Below are 17,910 nucleotides of genomic sequence, written 5' to 3' on the forward strand. Positions count from 1 at the left end.
TAAACACAGTCAAAAGACTCAAAACCAATCTTCAATTTCTACTTTTTTAGACGAAATTGTTTAGTTTAAGCAAACAAAATGATTATACAGATAGCAAGTACTTTATTTGAGCACAAATTCCACATAAATTAAGCTAATTAAACTTCAAAACAATCCTTATTCACACAAAAATCAGCTAATCCTGACTATCCATTAGTAGATAACAAAACCCCTTCAACTTTCCGAGCAAAAACTGGCACAAAACACAAATTTAAACAAAAATGACATAATTAAATCAAATACAGAAAACCTACATCAAAAATCCCCAAATCGTAAATTAAATTAGGCAATTAGCAAATGAAAAACACACATGAAGCCAAACACATTCAAAATTCTAGCTACTTTGCATATCTATATGCACAAATCGAACCTCACCATCGCTGCTCTCCACCACCACCAACAGTTACAAATCGAAACCCTAGAAATAGAAAAAAAATCAAAGATTTGAACTAGTAATTATGCAAAGAAACCTTAAATTTGAAATTTAAAGGGGAAAGTTTAAAGAAGCTCATACCATGAACACCACACAGTCGTTATCTCTCACGACCACCATGACCATTAGTGAATGAGGAGGGAGAATGAAAGGGGAACGCGAAATGTGGTTGCAGCTGCGGCGAGGAGAAGGTGAAAGGGGAACGCGAAAATGAAGTTGCGACCTTCATCTTTGAGGAGAAGGTGAGAGGGAAACGCGAAAATGAAGGAGTGAGCTGAGTTTGAAGTATTTATTTGATCCCGCTTTTTTTTTTAGAAAGGGCAGCGGTTTGAAGTTTGAACCGCTTCCCATTATATTTTTGGGAGCGGTTCAACTCAAACCGCTTCCAATTCTATCCTTTTTTTTTTCTTTTTTGCCGGGAATTTTTGTAAGGAATTGGAAGCGGATTTCAATAACCGCTTCCAATTTGTGGCTTCCCATCACCTTTTTTCTTCTAGTGCTTGAAGGTGCAGAAGATGAAGAAGAAGCGAAGAGCAGTGAGCAGCACTGGAGGTCTGGCCGTCTGGTCCGCTGACCGCTGGTCGTCTGTAGGTCTCGTCTCACGGAGTCGGCTGCCGGCGGAAATGCGGGATTTGGGTGAAGATGAAGAAGCGAAGAGCAGCGGCAGCGGGGGCTAGGGCTTGAGGAAGTCGGGACTCGGCAAGTCAACAGGCTGAAGTTAGAATTTTTTATTTTTTTTATTTTTTTTTTTAAAAAAAAAAAAAAGAAAACTTAGAATTTTTTTTGGGCCCTGGTGAGTCATTTGCCTCACCAGGCACAAGGCCCAGTCCGCCACTGAATTATATTGCTGCTCATTCCCTTAGTACCTCATTTCTCTCAACATCCCCACTAACACATTGCCCTGCTCCTCCAACCCACTATTACCTCATTTCTCTCAACATCCCCACTAACACATTCCCTTGCTCCTCCAACCCACTATTACCTCATTATTACTTAGTATTGTACTACTAAGTAAATTCAATTTTTATTTTGAAAATAAGCTACAAACTACCTACATTTTGTCGCGAATTGAAAGATGTTTCCTCCTGCCGACGCACTAGTAGAATACTTAACAAAGAAGTCAACCGAGAGTATAGGCTTAAATACTTATAGGATTGACTTATATCTTAGCCAAGAATCGAGAAAAGAAGGTAAGGGTTATACGTATTGTGATGAATATATTGTTGCGATGTATTTAGAATATCTGCCTAGGGAAGAAACTTATTTACAAGTTATAAATTCGTACCCTAAACTGTTTTGTTTACTTGACGGGACACCCAATATAAATTATTTGGGTGACCCGATTGAAAGAACATTCCTCTTATATAGGGATGTTTTGTTTAAGCTTGATAAGGCAGAGAAATTATGGAAAAATGAAGAGTTATAAATATAAGTAGAGACGATAGTTACTCTAGTACTGGTTGGTCACCTCCGGGTCGTGATCATGTCATGGGTAATGTAGCAGCTTTTGTGCCTATAGAAGGAGGTGTTTGTTTGGGCGTAGTTATTAGAGACGAGTGGGGAAAGCTGCTACTAGTGGTTACAAGGTGGACAAGCTGCCACTGGGTTCCTGAGATGACAGAGGCTACAACAGCTCGGCACGGGGTGAAGCTTGCTAGTTACGTTGGCTATCATAATGTTGTGCTCAAATGCGAATTTTTGAATGTAGTGCAGGCAATCAGACAGAAGATCGAGGGTGATGCTCCTATTTTCCACATCTACAAGGATATTAGTAGAATATGTGATGGTTTTCTTAGTTTCAATTGTATTCATGTTTGCCGGGCAAAAAATACTATTGCTCATTTAGCAGCCATATTTGAAATGGACTCTGTTATGAATGTATTCATTATGTCATCCCTTAGCGTATTGTTATTTGTTATTTAATCTTGTAATTAAATTTTAAATTATGGAATTCGGTGGTATGTTAATGTTATTTGCAATTTTCACGAGATTTTTTCAATTTAGGGTTTTAGTTTTTGTTGTTTGTCACGTGTCCTATTTTATTTCTTCTCGATGTACTAGTTAAACACAACAAATAAAAAAATTAAAACACAAACGAGAGGGAAAGAAAATTACCAACGTCAATAAACGATGACGAATCTAAGTACAAACCAATATTGTCAATTGATCTGACTCATTTTTTTGAAAAAAAATATATAATTGTTACAAAACTATTAATTTAACATTAAATTATTTAGTATGAGAACATTATCAGACAAATTTAAAATAATTTATCAATACACATAATTTATATTAGTTAAATATGTGCAATATAATATGTAATAACCCGTATTTTTATACGTATTTTAAATTTAAATAAATATTTCTTGAAGTATTTAAACAATATAAAATAAATTATTTAGGGTTTCTTCAATACAAAAAGAATGATTTTAATTAAAAATATATTTTATTATTTAATAATCTTGAAAATGTTGGATTTTATGATTTAAAATATTGGGGCACATTATTTTATATTAAATAATTTAAAAAGACAAGTTTTAAAGAAAGTCAAATCCTAATCCGATTAGGAAAGGGATTATTAAGGGAAGTAAGTAGGAGGGCTAAGAGGGAGTATAAATACTCCTCATGTGCCTAGGGTGAAAATTCACCTAAAGGTACGTTCTCTTTCTCCCCTCTTATTTTATTTTTCCTTAATTTTCCCCTTCCCCTTTTATTTATTAATTTATTTATTTATTGTTTACACCACCACCACCACCACACACACCGGCCACCACCACCAACCTTTCCCGATGGCAGAAGCCAACAGGCAGTGTGGCAGCGGCGGCCAGGTGGTTGCATATTGTGTATTCTCCGTTCGTAATTTTCTTAATCTCGATGTAATCACGATTAAATTCTAACTCGTCCGATTTATTTAAAAAAAATAGTGTTTTTCGTGTGTAAACAGTATTCTAAACAAAAATCACCACCTATGGTAGTGTGTACCACCCGTTCGTGGCCAAATTCAGCCTTTAAATATGGTTTTCGGGCAGTTTTTTATTTTAACGAAAGATTTATGTTGCTTTTCTTATTTTAATTAAATCTACCCTAAATCTAATTATTGTTTTGGGTTTTTTGATGATTATTAGGATGTTTAATAACAAGTATTTTAATTATAATTTTTAGATTTGGTTTTTAATTAAAAAGCCCCAAGATTGGAAACCCTAGGTTTTTAAATTAATGTTTATGGATGGAATTTGATTGTGGTTGATTGAAATTATTAAAATTAATGTTTTTAAACCAAATTACAGAAATTTTATAAGTTTTAATAATGCTGTAATTTTGTGTTAAAAGAGTATTAATACTTCTTTTATAATTGTGGTTTATAGGAGAATTCCAAGTGAGCGATTTCGTGTAATCGTGGCTATTTTAAGATCATATTCAAGGTACGTTCGCGTACTTGGTAAAGTTTAAGTGTATAGAAGCATGCTAGGATTTGTTAAATTAATTCCAAGTAGTATCATGATAGGTGTTGGATGGAATTTGTTGATTGGATTGATGTTGGTGAATGATTGGTGATGTATGATTTATTTATGGTGAATTAATGATTGGAATTAATGTATTGGCATGTTGATTATGAACCATACTTTTATTATTGGCATGTTAGAAAGCATGTTTGGTTAAACTGGATGTTTATCTTGGTTTGGATTATGGAAGAGGAATTTTATTATGGTTCATATAATTTTTATTGATGCTATAAGCATGAGGAATGAGCTATTTAAGTGTCTTAGTACACATGAAAAGTTATATTGCGGTGCCTAAGTGCACTTAAGGTGTTTCTAACACCGAGGGATAGGATTTGCGGTGCCTTATGCACTTAAGGTGTTATTTTAACACCGGGGTAGTTTAAAAAGGATTCCACACTAAAGTTATGTGGTCACTAAATATTTAAGAGTTTAAACTGGTTTGTTTGATTGCTTGAATGAATTGTAATGTTTGGTGTGTGTTGCGTTTGAGAGTCATCATCAAGTCTAATAATTTGTAAATCACGTAAATTGAAAGAGATTACACACCAAAACTCTTGGAACGTATATACCTTGAGTATGAACATATAGGGGGGGTTATGCGACTTTATATTTGACCATAACTCCTACTGGGGGTACAGGACGCTGTACTTTCCATTTTTATTATTTATTATGCGCAGGATCCAGTCACTTCATGTGGCATTTGCCTACCCGGTTAGCTCCCAGTGTAGTTTACCTCAATTTATTTGAGGCAGGTAGTTGGTTGGAAACCCGTTCGATGTATAATCAAAATTAAATAAATATTAATTAGTAGTTGAGTCAAATGATGAATGTTGTGTGCTTGTAAACAGGTGCATCGAGGTAAGTTGTATGGTGATAGGATGAAAGCATGTTAGTGTGTGTTAATTACGCTTATGTACTTAGCTTTGCTGATTGTGTGTATTGTGTGTTTGTCTGGCCTTGTCTTTACCTTGGCCCTACGACGACCCATTTCTAATGGCGAGTAGTGGGGACAAGTAGAGAGGAGCTTTTTAGGTGATGAAGCATAATCATGAAGGGGCATGAGTGAAGAGTGAATCATGCTTAGTTCTCGTTAGAATATAATGTGTTTATTGCTTTAATTGATTATTTAATTATGTTGATTGTGAGACTAACGCAAAGAGGTTTTCAAGTGTTTTGGTTTAAGGGCCTACAATGGTTCCAAGTTGTAGGTTGACTTCGGTTGACTTTGTTTGACTTTTACTTTCGTTTGGTTTGACTTTTAAAGTTGACTTTATTTTAAATGGTTTTAAAGGTAGTCTTCCGCTGTGTGTCTTTGATAATTGCCTTAGCCGTTTTCACGGTGGCGGTAATGTCTTAGATTTTCCTTTTTCGTATTTTAAAAAGGGCAAAACAAGTATTTTAAAAGGGAAAGAATTTCTAGGGTGTTACAAAATATACTTATAGTTTCACATAATTTGTTAATTAACAAATATTTTAATATAATTTGTTTATGTACATTTTATATCTTATATATATTAACTAATTTTATTTTTAAAAAGTTATACACTCTCATAATAATGACTATATAAAAAAATAACGTAATTATATATTTTTGTAACAAAATTTATTGTTGTTAATTGTTTTGGTTTTGTAAGTCATTACGAAAGTGTAATTTTATGCTTTGTTTAATTTTTTAACAAAGAAACTAGTAGAGTAAATGACTTATTTATAGAAGAAGAAGGAGAGCCGCGTGAAACAGTATAAGTGAATCCAATTCTAAACTGGTGTTCGGCATGAATTTCCTTTGTTTATATGTTTGCCTTAATTGGATTAAGACAGAAACATTCGATATACATTAGCTTAAGTGAATCTAATTCTAAATTGGTTTAATTTCGACATGAATTTGCTAAGTGTTGAATGGGAAATACGATATTAAAATTCGGAAAAAAAATATATTAATGTAAAAAACACATATTTGTTTGTGTATATATGTGCAATATATAATATATAATATAATATGATGTTTTTAGGAATTTAAAGTCATTATGAAAGTTTATATAATATGTATGTTTAGTTAAACCAATATGTACTACATAAAAAACAATATTTATTAGATATTAAAATAACATATATTCAACAATAATTATATATTCAAACCTTAATAACATTTGAAATACTTCCTCCGTGTTTAAGTAAATGAGATGTTTTTCTTTTGCGGCCGTGTTTAAATAAATGAGAGGTTTCCTTTTTTAGTAGCTTTTCCCTATTTTTAATAATATTATAATATCTAATGGTCCCCACCTTCTGATTTTAGTTATTTTATCAATATCCTTGGTCCTCACAATTTACATTAAAAAAATAACACCCACCCTTTATCACAGTAAAACCCCAATATCCTTATCTCTCTAACCTGGCTTTTCTCTCTCCTCAAACTTTTTTCTGGTTCTCCAATTTCCGAATTTCTAAACCTAAATCTACAAATTATTGGCTCTTCAATGCTGTTGTTTTTTTTTTGCAAAAAACCAACTTTTTAAAAAAGATGTTATAAAAGGCCAATAATTTTAAAATTTTTGTTGCAACTTACCACCTATATATTTGACCACTTTCTCCGGCGTTGACCCTGTCACATGCATGGCACGTGACATTTAATGAACCCTAATTCCCCCCTTTTTTCTTTCTATTTCTTTCGATTTCCCTCTTCTCCTCATTTGTTTCTCTTTCTTCTGTTCATCCATTGTTAATTATTGTTGCTTCTTCACAAATCAAGTGGTAAGTTTTGTTAGGAATTATTGTTAGGAACCCTAATTATTGTTGATTGTTGTTGCTTCCTCCACCAACCACGAGTCACCCACCACCCATAAAATCCCCTCACGGGTCGCCCACCACCCACAATCTCCACCCATGAGTTTGGAAGTCGGAAATTGCCCACCCTTAACAACATTTTTTTTAAAGGGTGGTTTTTTTTGCAAAAAAAACAAGATTTAATAGGGCTGAGCAAAATTATCCGAAAAATCGAAAACCCAAACCGTAATCGAACCGAAAATTAGGGTACCGTTTCAATAACCATAACGGTTCGGGTACCCAATCCGATAATTTGTTATCGGGTACGGTTATTGGGTATCATTTTAAAATAAACGGTTACCCGATCCGATCCGATAAACAATTTTTTCATTTTTTTCCTACTTAGATCTATTTATCCAAAATCTAAACTCTTACTTTACTTCATAATCACTTCATAATTTAAATGGTTAGTAATATTATTAGTAATTTGGTCATGATCATGTGGTAGTATTGTTAATTAGTGTTGAATGATATCATAATAACTAGATTATAAATTCTAAATTTTCATTATTGGATAGTATAATGAGTACTCGATAACCGATCCGAAAATCCGGGTACCCGAACTTATTGGTTCGGTTAATGGATATCATATTTAGTGTTATTGGTTATCGGGTACCCAAACCAATAGTGTTAACGGTACGGGTACCCGACCCATGCTCACCCTTAAGATTTAAAAGGTGATTATATGCAAAATTTCCTATAATATATAATATAATGTGATGTTTTTAGGATTTTTAGGTCATTATGAAAGTTTATACAAATGTTTTTATTAATAATTTATGATAATAAATTCATTTACTTTTAGTTAAGAATGAGTTTAAATTAATTATGCCCCAAAGTATTATAAATTGGAGAAGCTCGATTCCCATTGCGAGTGGCTAGATCGATTCATGATTTGAACGTTTAGCTTCCCCTGTTTAATTCAAGTATTTGATGTAGCTTGCCACTAATTATTGCAAATTTTTTTGAAACAACAATGTTGTTTGATTATTGACAAAGTCGAAAAAACTAGCGGAGGAATTGAAACAACTAGTGTGCGGAGGAACTGACTTATTTGTAAGGGAATTGAAGAAGGAGATAATCTAATTCTAAATTTGTGTTCCACATTTTTGCAATGTTTGGATGTTTAATTTATGTTGGTAATTTCTGTTATAAGTAATTTGAAGTGTTGATGGATTGACCGATTATTCTACATATCATGATTTGTGATTGCTACAGTCATTTCCGATTTCCAAGTTTAACTGAGATGGTAGGGTGATAATGTGACCGCTGGTGAGGTACCAGTCACCATCGTCAAGCGGTGGTTGTGGTGGAGTCAGTTATGTCCATGCAACGCTGTTTGTTCAGAATCTTAGTAGATATTTTTTTTAAATACATCAACTTAAATTAGCAAATGATATTGTCGTTGTAATATCTTAGATTGATCACAAACAATTATTGCAGTTTATTGTCTACTGTATTACTTGTATTTGATACCTTACTTATTACTTAGCTGTTGAGGCAAATATTGTTCTTTGCCAACAAGTCAAATACCCTATCTTGTTCTAGAGTATTAGGGGGCTGCCCCTCGAGTTACCGGTTTCAAAGATTGATAATCTTGCTAACGGAACAAACAAACAATAAGGAAGCTTTCCCAAATATAGTAAAACAAGTTAGATTGCTTAAAAAAACAAGTAGATAAACATATGACAAAAGATACGAATGCATTCCATTAATTAAAGGATAGAGTCAGGTCTACAATTATATAAATTGAAGGAGAGGTTACCTCCATGATCATACAATTGAAAAAGACGAACGATCTTCAATACATACTAAGAGAAACTAAACTATATCGCTTGACTACTAAGCCAAGGGAAACTACGTAAGCTAAGAAGAAAGCTTAAAATAAATAAAATGCTTGTTGTTGATTGATTTGTTGATGTTCTTCCTTTGATCTTCATGCTTCTATTTATAGGCAAATTGGAAGGTTATGGCTGACTCTCATAATTGTTGTGCACTTATGCTTCTTGGCGCCAACTTTATTTGAAAATTAAATTACCCATTTTGCCTCCAAATCGACTCTTGTAGCATTGGGCCTTTTAGATAATACCAACCCATTTTTATTATATTCTTGCCAGTTTAGCCCAAAACTTTTCAATGACTCTGAGGTCCAATTTACTTGGTCAAAGTCATGAAAGGTTAATAAAAATCAAAAATTCGATTTTTTTGTTGTAACGTTAGCCTAACTCCAAATCATATCTAGTATACTCGTAATTTTACATTAATCTGAATTAAACTAATTTTTACATTAATTTGACCCAAATTAAAAATCATGAGGAACTTTTCTAACAGTTGTACTTTTTTTTATTACCTCCGTTTTATATTTTTCGCAATTTTGGGGTATTATTTGTAAGATATAAAATATTCCAAATTTGCAAAAAATATGAAACGGAGGTAGTAGACAAATTCTGATAGTTGTACTTAAACATGCCTAAAACAACTTAAAAACAAATCGAGTTAAACCATTATCTATAAGGTTATTAATATAAATTGAAAATAAAATCGAACAGCGCCTCACTTGTACTTGTAAGAAGCTACATTCTAATATATATTTATATGTCAAATTTTAGATGCAGACAATGTAGTGAAGTTCAAATTACTTATATGCTTCATATATATCTTTATATTACCTACGAATTAATAATCTTTTTGTTCCTAAATAAAAATTAGAATAATTAATTTGTACATGTACTACACAAACTAATTCATAGTAATTATAAATAGCACGTTCGTATATATTTAAAGATAGGAGGCTAGACTAGTTGGTCAGTTCTCCGACTTCCAAGCGTGAGGTCAGGGGTCTAATCTCACCAAACACATTTTAGGTGGGATTTCCCTTACATCCCCCTTTCTAAAATGAGCCTTCTTCTTGATTGGATGAGTTCATAAACTTTGATTGACAAAAAATAATTAATTCTTAATTGAATGATTTCATAGTCACATTTTATCTTACAAAATTGTCTATTACAGCAGAGAAAATTAGTTCATAAACTTAAACACGTAATAAAGGCAACAAGTTGTCGATATGTCCGAGTGGTTAAGGAGACAGACTCGAAATCTGTTGGGCTTTGCCTGCGCAGGTTCGAATCCTGCTGTCGACGACAATATTTCATTTTCTTCTTAATCAAAATTTTAATCACCAAAACGACGACGTTTTTAAACCCCACGCAAACCTTTCCCACAAAAGAATCCAGAAATATAAAAACTACCCAGCAGCAGCAATTTATCACTCTTCTGAAAATCATCTTCTTCTCCAACTTCCCAAAAAAAACCCTAATTCTCAAATTTCCCCTCTTTCTCTCTCCTCCGAATCGCATCAATGGCAGGCGGAGGCCCCAATTTGGAATGTCGGATGTACGAATCTCGGTACCCAGAAGTGGATATGGCGGTGATGATTCAGGTCAAGAACATCGCAGACATGGGTGCATATGTTTCTCTTTTGGAGTACAATAATATCGAAGGAATGATCCTTTTCTCTGAGCTTTCTCGTCGTCGTATTCGGAGTGTTAACAGTCTTATTCGGGTGGGTCGTACTGAACCCGTTATGGTTCTTAGGGTTGATAAGGAAAAGGGTTACATCGATCTTAGCAAGCGTAGGGTTTCTGAGGAAGATATCGCCCAATGTGAGGAACGCTATAATAAGAGTAAGCTTGTTCATTCGATTATGCGTCATGTTGCTGAAACTATGAACATGGATTTGGAGGTTATTTTTCTTCTCTATCTCTTTATTTGGGTATTTTTATTGTTGAATTTGGGTTTTGTTTTGATAATTTATCGTCAATTTGTCAACTTTGTTTGTTGTTGATGGATGGATTATTGTATCAATGCTTTATAATTTTGCAGTATTGTTTATATTTATATAATTTTTGTTGTTTTAATTGGGGATTTTGTTAGTGTTGATGGTGAATTGTAGTATTAAGATTATAACGATGAATGTGATTCTATTTTACCTCAAGTAATTTGACACTCTGACGTCGGTATTGATACTTGAGACTTGGCATTTAATTTTAAACCAAAAGGATAGGATTCTTTTCATTGGATTATCTAATTTGACACTTAAACACATGCCGGTGTCAGAAATGAGTTGGGAAGTACGAGTGGTGTAGGTTCAATTTACTTATCTTAGTTAAATTATAATTCTTGTGCATTAGCTGAGAATTATGCGTAAGGTTCTTTGGTTTTGCTTCATTTGTTTATTCTTTATCATGGATTTTGTACAAGTTTGAGGATTTAAATGTTTATTTAATTGGGTCAAATATATTTGCACGTCGGAAATTTGCACTGGTTGTTACTCTCATGGCTTGAATAGTTTTCTAGTTTTGCTATCAGATTGATTTTGTAAATGAATCATTCATTAACTTTTTTTTATCTTCTGTAGATTCTAGTAGCAACTACTGTTATATTTTGTTGATTAAAGTTAGTAATTTAAGGTAATGAAGTAATTTAAGGTAATGATAACAGAGGGTTTGTGTAATTTTTTTGGTGTAATGTCTTTACTATTGGTAATGATAACAGGATTTTGTTAGTCAAGGCCTTGGGAGGTCCAGTGTTCTTATATGGTTATACCCCCGTCTAAACGGACTGATAGAGGAGAAATAGAATATGGATTTTTTTTTTCTTCTCATTTTCAGCTTCCTCGTGCTAGTTATTGATGTTTAGTGGGCTGTGGATATTGGGAAGTACTAATAAGCCACACGCAGTATGGAAGTCTGATCTACACTACAATATTGCCTTTTGTACTCCATTGGACTCATGTTGAGTGAGCTGGAAATTTTTGAGAAAGGGCAGCATGGACAAGTTGCACTGTGTTGTAGTTTTATAATACGTGAAAAAAATAAATCTTTTTGGTATAAACTTGTATAGTAGTGGACAATGGTAACACTCTGTTTGGGACAAAGAATGCATTGTAACTTGGGAGTTGAAGGAAGTCGGTTGTGTTCTCTTTTTATCTCTGTTAATATTCAAAGTCTTTTTATAGGGGGGGAAGAGTGTAGGGAATATGGTTTACCTTTTGAACTTCTAGGTTGACCTTTGGAACTAAGGTAGACTTGGTTGTAAATCACTTAAATAGAAGGATGCATGTCCTTCTGACTCTGAACTGCTGTGATATTAGATTATATGTTTCCTACAATATTTTGCAGATGAATCACTTCATCAGTGTTAGAACTATGTTGTTTAGTGGGCCCGAATTTGGGTTTTGTTTTTGTGGATTAATTTTGCTGCTAAACCTTAAATCCTATGGCTCACATAACTTTTTAGTTTTGATGACTGGATATGGCCCTTCTGACTTCTGAGTTGTTTGTAATCTCTAGTCTCCATGCTCTATTTCTGAGTTACTTAAGAATCAGCATGCTGCCGAGTTCACTGGGCATCTGTTCTCGATCTTGCTTCTTCTCTTCTGCTTTATTTAACTTCTTTTTCTGTATCAATTTCAGTAATTTTGCCCCTTTCTACTTAGCAGAAGAAATTTTGATTTATGCTTCGGACATGATGGTTAAATCTTCATGCTGGCTTGATAAAATGTGTTTTCCATTATGCAGGATTTATATATACGTATAGGGTGGCCTCTATATCGGAAGTATGGTCATGCTTTTGAGGTAAACATTTTCATTTTGTTTCCTTGTATTCTGGATGATTTTGTCCTTCGATAAATTTCTGAGCTTCTTTCATTAAAATAGGCATTCAAGGTAATTGTGAATGACCCTGACACTATTTTGGATCCACTCACCTATGAAGTCAAAGAAACCGGTCCTGATGGTCAAGAGGTATGCAAATTTTCCCACTTTACATTTTCATTGGTGATAATTCTGGTTCAGGTCTCATATGCACTTACTGCAGGTAACAAAAGTGATCCCTGCTGTAACCCCAGAGATCAAGGTTTCTCTGATTAAGAATATTAGACGAAGAATGACTCCTCAGCCTCTAAAAATCCGTGCTGATATTGAAATGAAATGTTTCCACTTTGATGGAGTGCTTCATATCAAGGTAGGAGTTTGTTTTTACTGAACTTGTGTGATTGAGGTAATTATGTTTGTGAGGCTTTTACATAGGTTTTAAATTAGTGATGTTTTAGGCTCAAGTATTGCAATTTAGTTGTTTTTAATATTAGAGTTGCATGAGTTCAAAGATTTGCGGTTATACCTGTACAAACTGATTTATTTTTTTTTTAATTTTTTTATGGATATGTGATAATAAAGTTTCAGTGCCTTTATATCTTTAAGCTTATGAATTCTTCAGCTTTAGTTTCCGATACAGTTTTACTCCTTTCTCCATCACTCGTTTTTTTTTTTTTTATTATTGATTGATTTTTAGTTTTAGATGTTGCATTCTTTGTTGTAAGATTTTGTGCCAATTAGTGTTATCTATGGTACTAATTTAGGGGATGAAGATTTGTATTGTGATAACTGTGTTAATACTTAATATACTTGAAGGTATGCAATTTATCATGATTTAGCTTCTTTCAATGAAAATGACTTGAAACTGCTGGGACTTTTAAAGTCATTATTTCTGTGTTGTGTGACATCTATATTTAACTTTTAGAGCCTGATCTGAGCTGTAGAAATGGCCATCTTCTTTCACCTAGCTTTTGAGGGTACAGGTCGCTGTGTATTATACTTCCATAGTGCGCTTTATAAGCTCTCATGGTTTCGAATGTTGTCTTGTAATTCTATTGGTGGTTCTTGCATTTATCCTAAATTCCATTGACGGATATAATGGTTTGCAGGAAGCTATGCGTAAAGCTGAAGCCTCTGGAACAGAAGATTGCCCTGTGAAAATTAAACTGGTTGCTCCACCACTTTATGTCTTGACCACTCAGACTCTTGATAAGGTTAGTTCACCATCTCGAAGAGAATATGTAAAAATTTGTTGTTTGATATTTTGAAGAAATTATGTGTCCTTTTGTGAAAAGTGAAAACCTTGCGTGCTAGTGGAATGTGTCGTATATGGACCCTCCATGGAAACTACTACTCATCTTGTTTTTCTTAATTTTATTATGTGTCAATTCTTATCCTGTACATAGGTTTTTTAATGTCATTAGCTGAAAGCATTTTCATGCTTCTGCAATATAGGGTAAGCCTTTTTAAAAAAAAAAAAAAAAAATTATTTTTTTATTTTTTTATTTTTTATTTACTTTACATTTGGATGGTCTTGTGGACACTTGAATATAAAAGTCAGAACTTCAAAGTTGAGTTATTTACTCCATATAAAGCAAGACTTGCTGTGCAAGGCTGTTCAAATTTCTTTTTAAATTTCAACTGTCCAAATTATTGATATAGGAAAAAATCGCAATCTCTGAAACATAAGGTTGCAATTATTTGTAATCAAATGCTTCTTGCAAATTATGTTTCTGCTTACAAGTGTGTGGGTTGATATTTTCCTGTAGATCTTTATTTCTCTATTTGTCCTTCAATAATGTTTTGGGTATCCTTGTAGGATCAAGGTCTTTCCACCCTTCACAAGGCAATTGAAGCTTGTACTAAAGAAATTGAACATCACAAGGGAAAGCTGGTGGTGAAGGAGGCGCCAAGAACCGTAAATTTCATCATCCTAACTTTATATTTTCGTTTTATTTTGGGGCGATCCTTTTCCCTTTTTTATTGCCTGATCTGCCGATTGCGAGTGTTTTGGGCCTTAATGGGGAAATTTTTTCCGCCTGCTCTGAGGGCTGTGAATATGTATTTTATAGGCTAATTATTGACTTTGTGATGCAGGTGAGTGAAAGGGATGATAAATTATTCCTGGAGCAGTTGGAGAATTTGCGTAGGGAGAACTTAGAGAAGAGTGGTGACGAGAACAGTGAAGAAGAAGATGATACTGGAATGGGAGATGCTGATATTGATAACGCCGGGTTAAACGAATAGGTTGAATCTAGAAGAAAATTAATAGAATGGGGGAGTTGATGGCAGATTATATTCTCCTCAACCTTGCCTAAGAATTTTCTTACTATTTATTGTTGAATTGGTTGAGATATGTACATGGCCGCAAAAAGGCTTCTTTTTGGTTACTTGGTAGTTTGAGTTCGCTGAGGTTGTTGATTGTTATGCTACGAAATTTAGTTAAAGACACTATATGAGATTAATTCACATAGTTTTGATAAATGTGCTATTTTCTATGCGGTGTACTCACTACCGCCTTGATGATTTCATGTACTCCGTAGTCTGTTGTTGGATCACAATATCGGGGTCATAGTTTTTACTTATGCTCAATGCATATTCCTCATTATCTATTCCCTCAATGAATATAACCAAATCAAATAAAATGATAACAAGAATAAGATGCTCTATGATTGATTTGTATGCCTTTTCACTCCTGTTTTTTGTTATGCATTTTCAATATGGCAAAAACAAAGAGTGTCGGTTGTTGATGTTAAAAAGTTCTTAACAGCGATAGCAAAACATCACTGAGGAGGGGCCCTAGAAAGAGCAGCAAGATCTATGTGATTTTCAAGGTTTTTATCTTTTTTGTTTGTGATTCATAACTTAGATTTTGCACTAAGTTGGACAAAAGACCCCCACCTAAATTTGAAGCAGTCTTAAGTGTCTCGTACCCTTAGTCCTTTTGATCTAGTCCTGTGTACCTCAAGGTTTATAAGAGTAAACCTAACCCAAGAGAATAGATGCATACTAGAGGACACATCTGTAGTCCGAAATCAAGGTCATTTTGGTTAATCATAACAGATTATCGTTATGATTTTTGAGGCACGCTCGAATATACTAAAGTATATAGAAATATTTACGCTTTAGGTTTAGGGTCAATCTAAGGACCAATTTATGAAGGAATCTACAAATGTGGGATTATCCCAATTAAGTGAAACCGTGAAAGATAGCTTATTTTGAGAATGGTTAAAAATAATCATTTTTTCTTGTGGATGCCATTTAATTATATTGGTTATATTCTTCGATGTAGCATTTAAAATTGAACATCATCTACACTTTTTCCCCTTGCAACTCTGTTAAAAATATATAAAAATATTAAAAATTCTCAAAACTTATAACAAAGCTAAATGTGAAGGAAATTGACGAAAATTGAAAGAAAAGTGGATGATTATATAATTTCATATATTGTGGAAAACATTAGAAGGCCACAGGAGAAACAATAAAATGAAGGGAAACAGTAGCATGTATGTTTATTGTTGTTTATTATTTAGTCTAATTTCATTGGTACATTTTCCGTTGTTTGGGGCTTTAATACTCAAAGCTACCCTACGTTTGGTCCTGGACTGATTACTGTATTTGATTTGCATCCATCAACTCCTTATCGAACAGAAGTTGATAAGCTATGTTGTGTTTCACAAGGGGTTGTTTGGTAATTGGTAATTGGCGATTGACTGTTGGTTTGTTTTCTTAACTTGTTTGACTAGCTGGAAGCATTAATTGTGTGGATTGGGTTTTTAAATTAGTTGTTTAAGTCGACTGTTTACAAAAGTGTTTGGTAAAATTATTTATGGTTGTTAACTGTTTATTAGTAATAAAGTGGGCAAACAAGCCAAAAGCCAATAGAAAAAGCTACTTTTATTAGTTTTTGGCTTTTGGCGGAACAGCTTAAAAGCCAACAAAAAAACCAACTACCAAACATATTTTTTGACTGTTTGACCAAATAAAAAAGCCAAAAGCCAAAAGTTAGGCAAAAAACTAATTGTCAAACACCCCCGAGGTGTGGTTGAGACGCCCTTCCATTATGGGCCCAACCTCTTTCCCTATAAATTTTACTTTTAATTGCCATATTACTCGTTCAAACTAATCCAAACCATACGTATTGTCCGTATGAGATTTTGATACGTAAATCATAACAAATCTGTGGTACGAATTGAACATATTTCAAGCTAAGGTAGGGGGCTAGCGCTGCCGGTTGCGTGGTAACCCTTCTAGTCATCGGGTTCATGTCTCACTCGAACTCTATCCCTAGCTCTTTTCATCCGAGCAGACCCTCTAGGACTATGATTATTTTATAAAACTTTGTATTGATCTACAAATTTATTCATCGACTTCATGATTAAATCCTCTTATTATACTTCGTGCTATTCATTACGGAGTACATTATTTTCTTAAATGGCCAATATATAATATATAATGCCCCCAAAGTTAAGAGAAAAAAAAAAAAAAAAAAGTCGCCGAAAATGTAGAAGAAAACAAAATTGTTTAATTAGAAGACCGAACGTCAATGACATGAGTGACAAGGCGAAACAGAAGTTGGACATGACTACTCACTGCTCACTGCAGCTTATCCCTTGCCCCACTGCTTCCTTCGTTGTCTCTTCTCTTTTATCAATTTCTTAAACCTAAAATCTTACTCCATCGGTTTTTAAATACTTACTCCATTTTTTTCATGTACAGAGTTTTACAAGAAATTGGAGAAAATAATAAAATATAGAGGTGGTGGGGTTAGTAGAAAAATAAAAAATTGTAAAAACAAAAGTAGTTTAGAGAATTGGAGGAGAGAAAATATGAAACTAATAAAATATAATTTATGTTGGGTCCACTAGTTGAGAGTAATGCATTAAATATTGTAAAAGTTTTCTAAATTAGGAAAATGGAGCAAATATTTAAAAACGACTGAAAATGAAAAGTAGACCAAGTATTTATAAACAGAGGGAATACTTCGTAATTTGTATTACTGTGTTAACTTAAAAAAAATTAAGACCTTTATTAATTTAAAATACATACTAGGGATTTAGCTAATTATAATACGGAGTAATAGTAATAATAATCCGTATTTTGTATTCTTAAAAAAATGAAAATAAGGTCATATTTCCAACTAAATTATTGCTATAATGATTTGGACATTTAGGAATATTTATTGATCTTAATAAATCTAATATCATATCATATCATCATCACTAATACATAAAGCCGGTCTCGCAGCCAGGCTACGAGACAAAGACACATGACATTCTAGTTTTTTTGTCAAGTGTTGCGCCATATAGGCCATAAATATGTATTACTAGATGAAACCCGTGCGATGCACGGTTTGTTTGAATTTTATAAAATAATTTTTTTTTTTTGTGCTAAAATTTGTTATATATTTAGATAAAATTCCTAACATCAAAAGATAATATTTTATATTTAATTAATTTAA

At 33.3% G+C, this 17,910-nt stretch overlaps 1 protein-coding gene and 1 non-coding gene across 2 annotated transcripts; both read left to right on the plus strand.

Annotated features, from left to right (window-relative positions):
- The first annotated feature begins 9,853 nt into the window (after positions 1–9,853).
- On the plus strand, positions 9,854–9,935 carry TRNAS-CGA. Its single transcript has one exon. It is a non-coding gene; the product is annotated as a tRNA-Ser (tRNA).
- A 104-nt stretch (positions 9,936–10,039) lies between these two features.
- LOC110688535 (eukaryotic translation initiation factor 2 subunit alpha homolog) lies at positions 10,040–15,007 on the plus strand. The gene is made up of 7 exons (XM_021865305.1): positions 10,040–10,537; positions 12,375–12,431; positions 12,513–12,599; positions 12,673–12,819; positions 13,559–13,663; positions 14,269–14,367; positions 14,547–15,007. Exons 1-7 carry the CDS (start codon positions 10,154–10,156, stop codon positions 14,694–14,696), a joined length of 1,029 nt encoding a protein of 342 aa, XP_021720997.1. The 5' UTR covers positions 10,040–10,153; the 3' UTR covers positions 14,697–15,007.
- The last annotated feature ends 2,903 nt before the right edge of the window (positions 15,008–17,910 follow it).

Source organism: Chenopodium quinoa, unplaced genomic scaffold (genome assembly GCF_001683475.1).
Source record: "Chenopodium quinoa cultivar QQ74 unplaced genomic scaffold, ASM168347v1, whole genome shotgun sequence".
Lineage (NCBI taxonomy): Eukaryota > Viridiplantae > Streptophyta > Magnoliopsida > Caryophyllales > Amaranthaceae > Chenopodium > Chenopodium quinoa.

What these genes read in the sequence shown, in the direction of transcription:
- LOC110688535 (XM_021865305.1), top strand. Translation starts at nt 10,154, where the DNA reads ATGGCAGGCGGAGGCCCCAATTTGGAATGTCGGATGTACGAATCTCGG. An exon ending in CCGGTCCTGATGGTCAAGAG is followed by an intron (nt 12,600 to 12,672) that starts GTATGCAAATTT and finishes CACTTACTGCAG; the next exon opens with GTAACAAAAGTGATCCCTGC. An exon ending in CCACTCAGACTCTTGATAAG is followed by an intron (nt 13,664 to 14,268) that starts GTTAGTTCACCA and finishes GTATCCTTGTAG; the next exon opens with GATCAAGGTCTTTCCACCCT.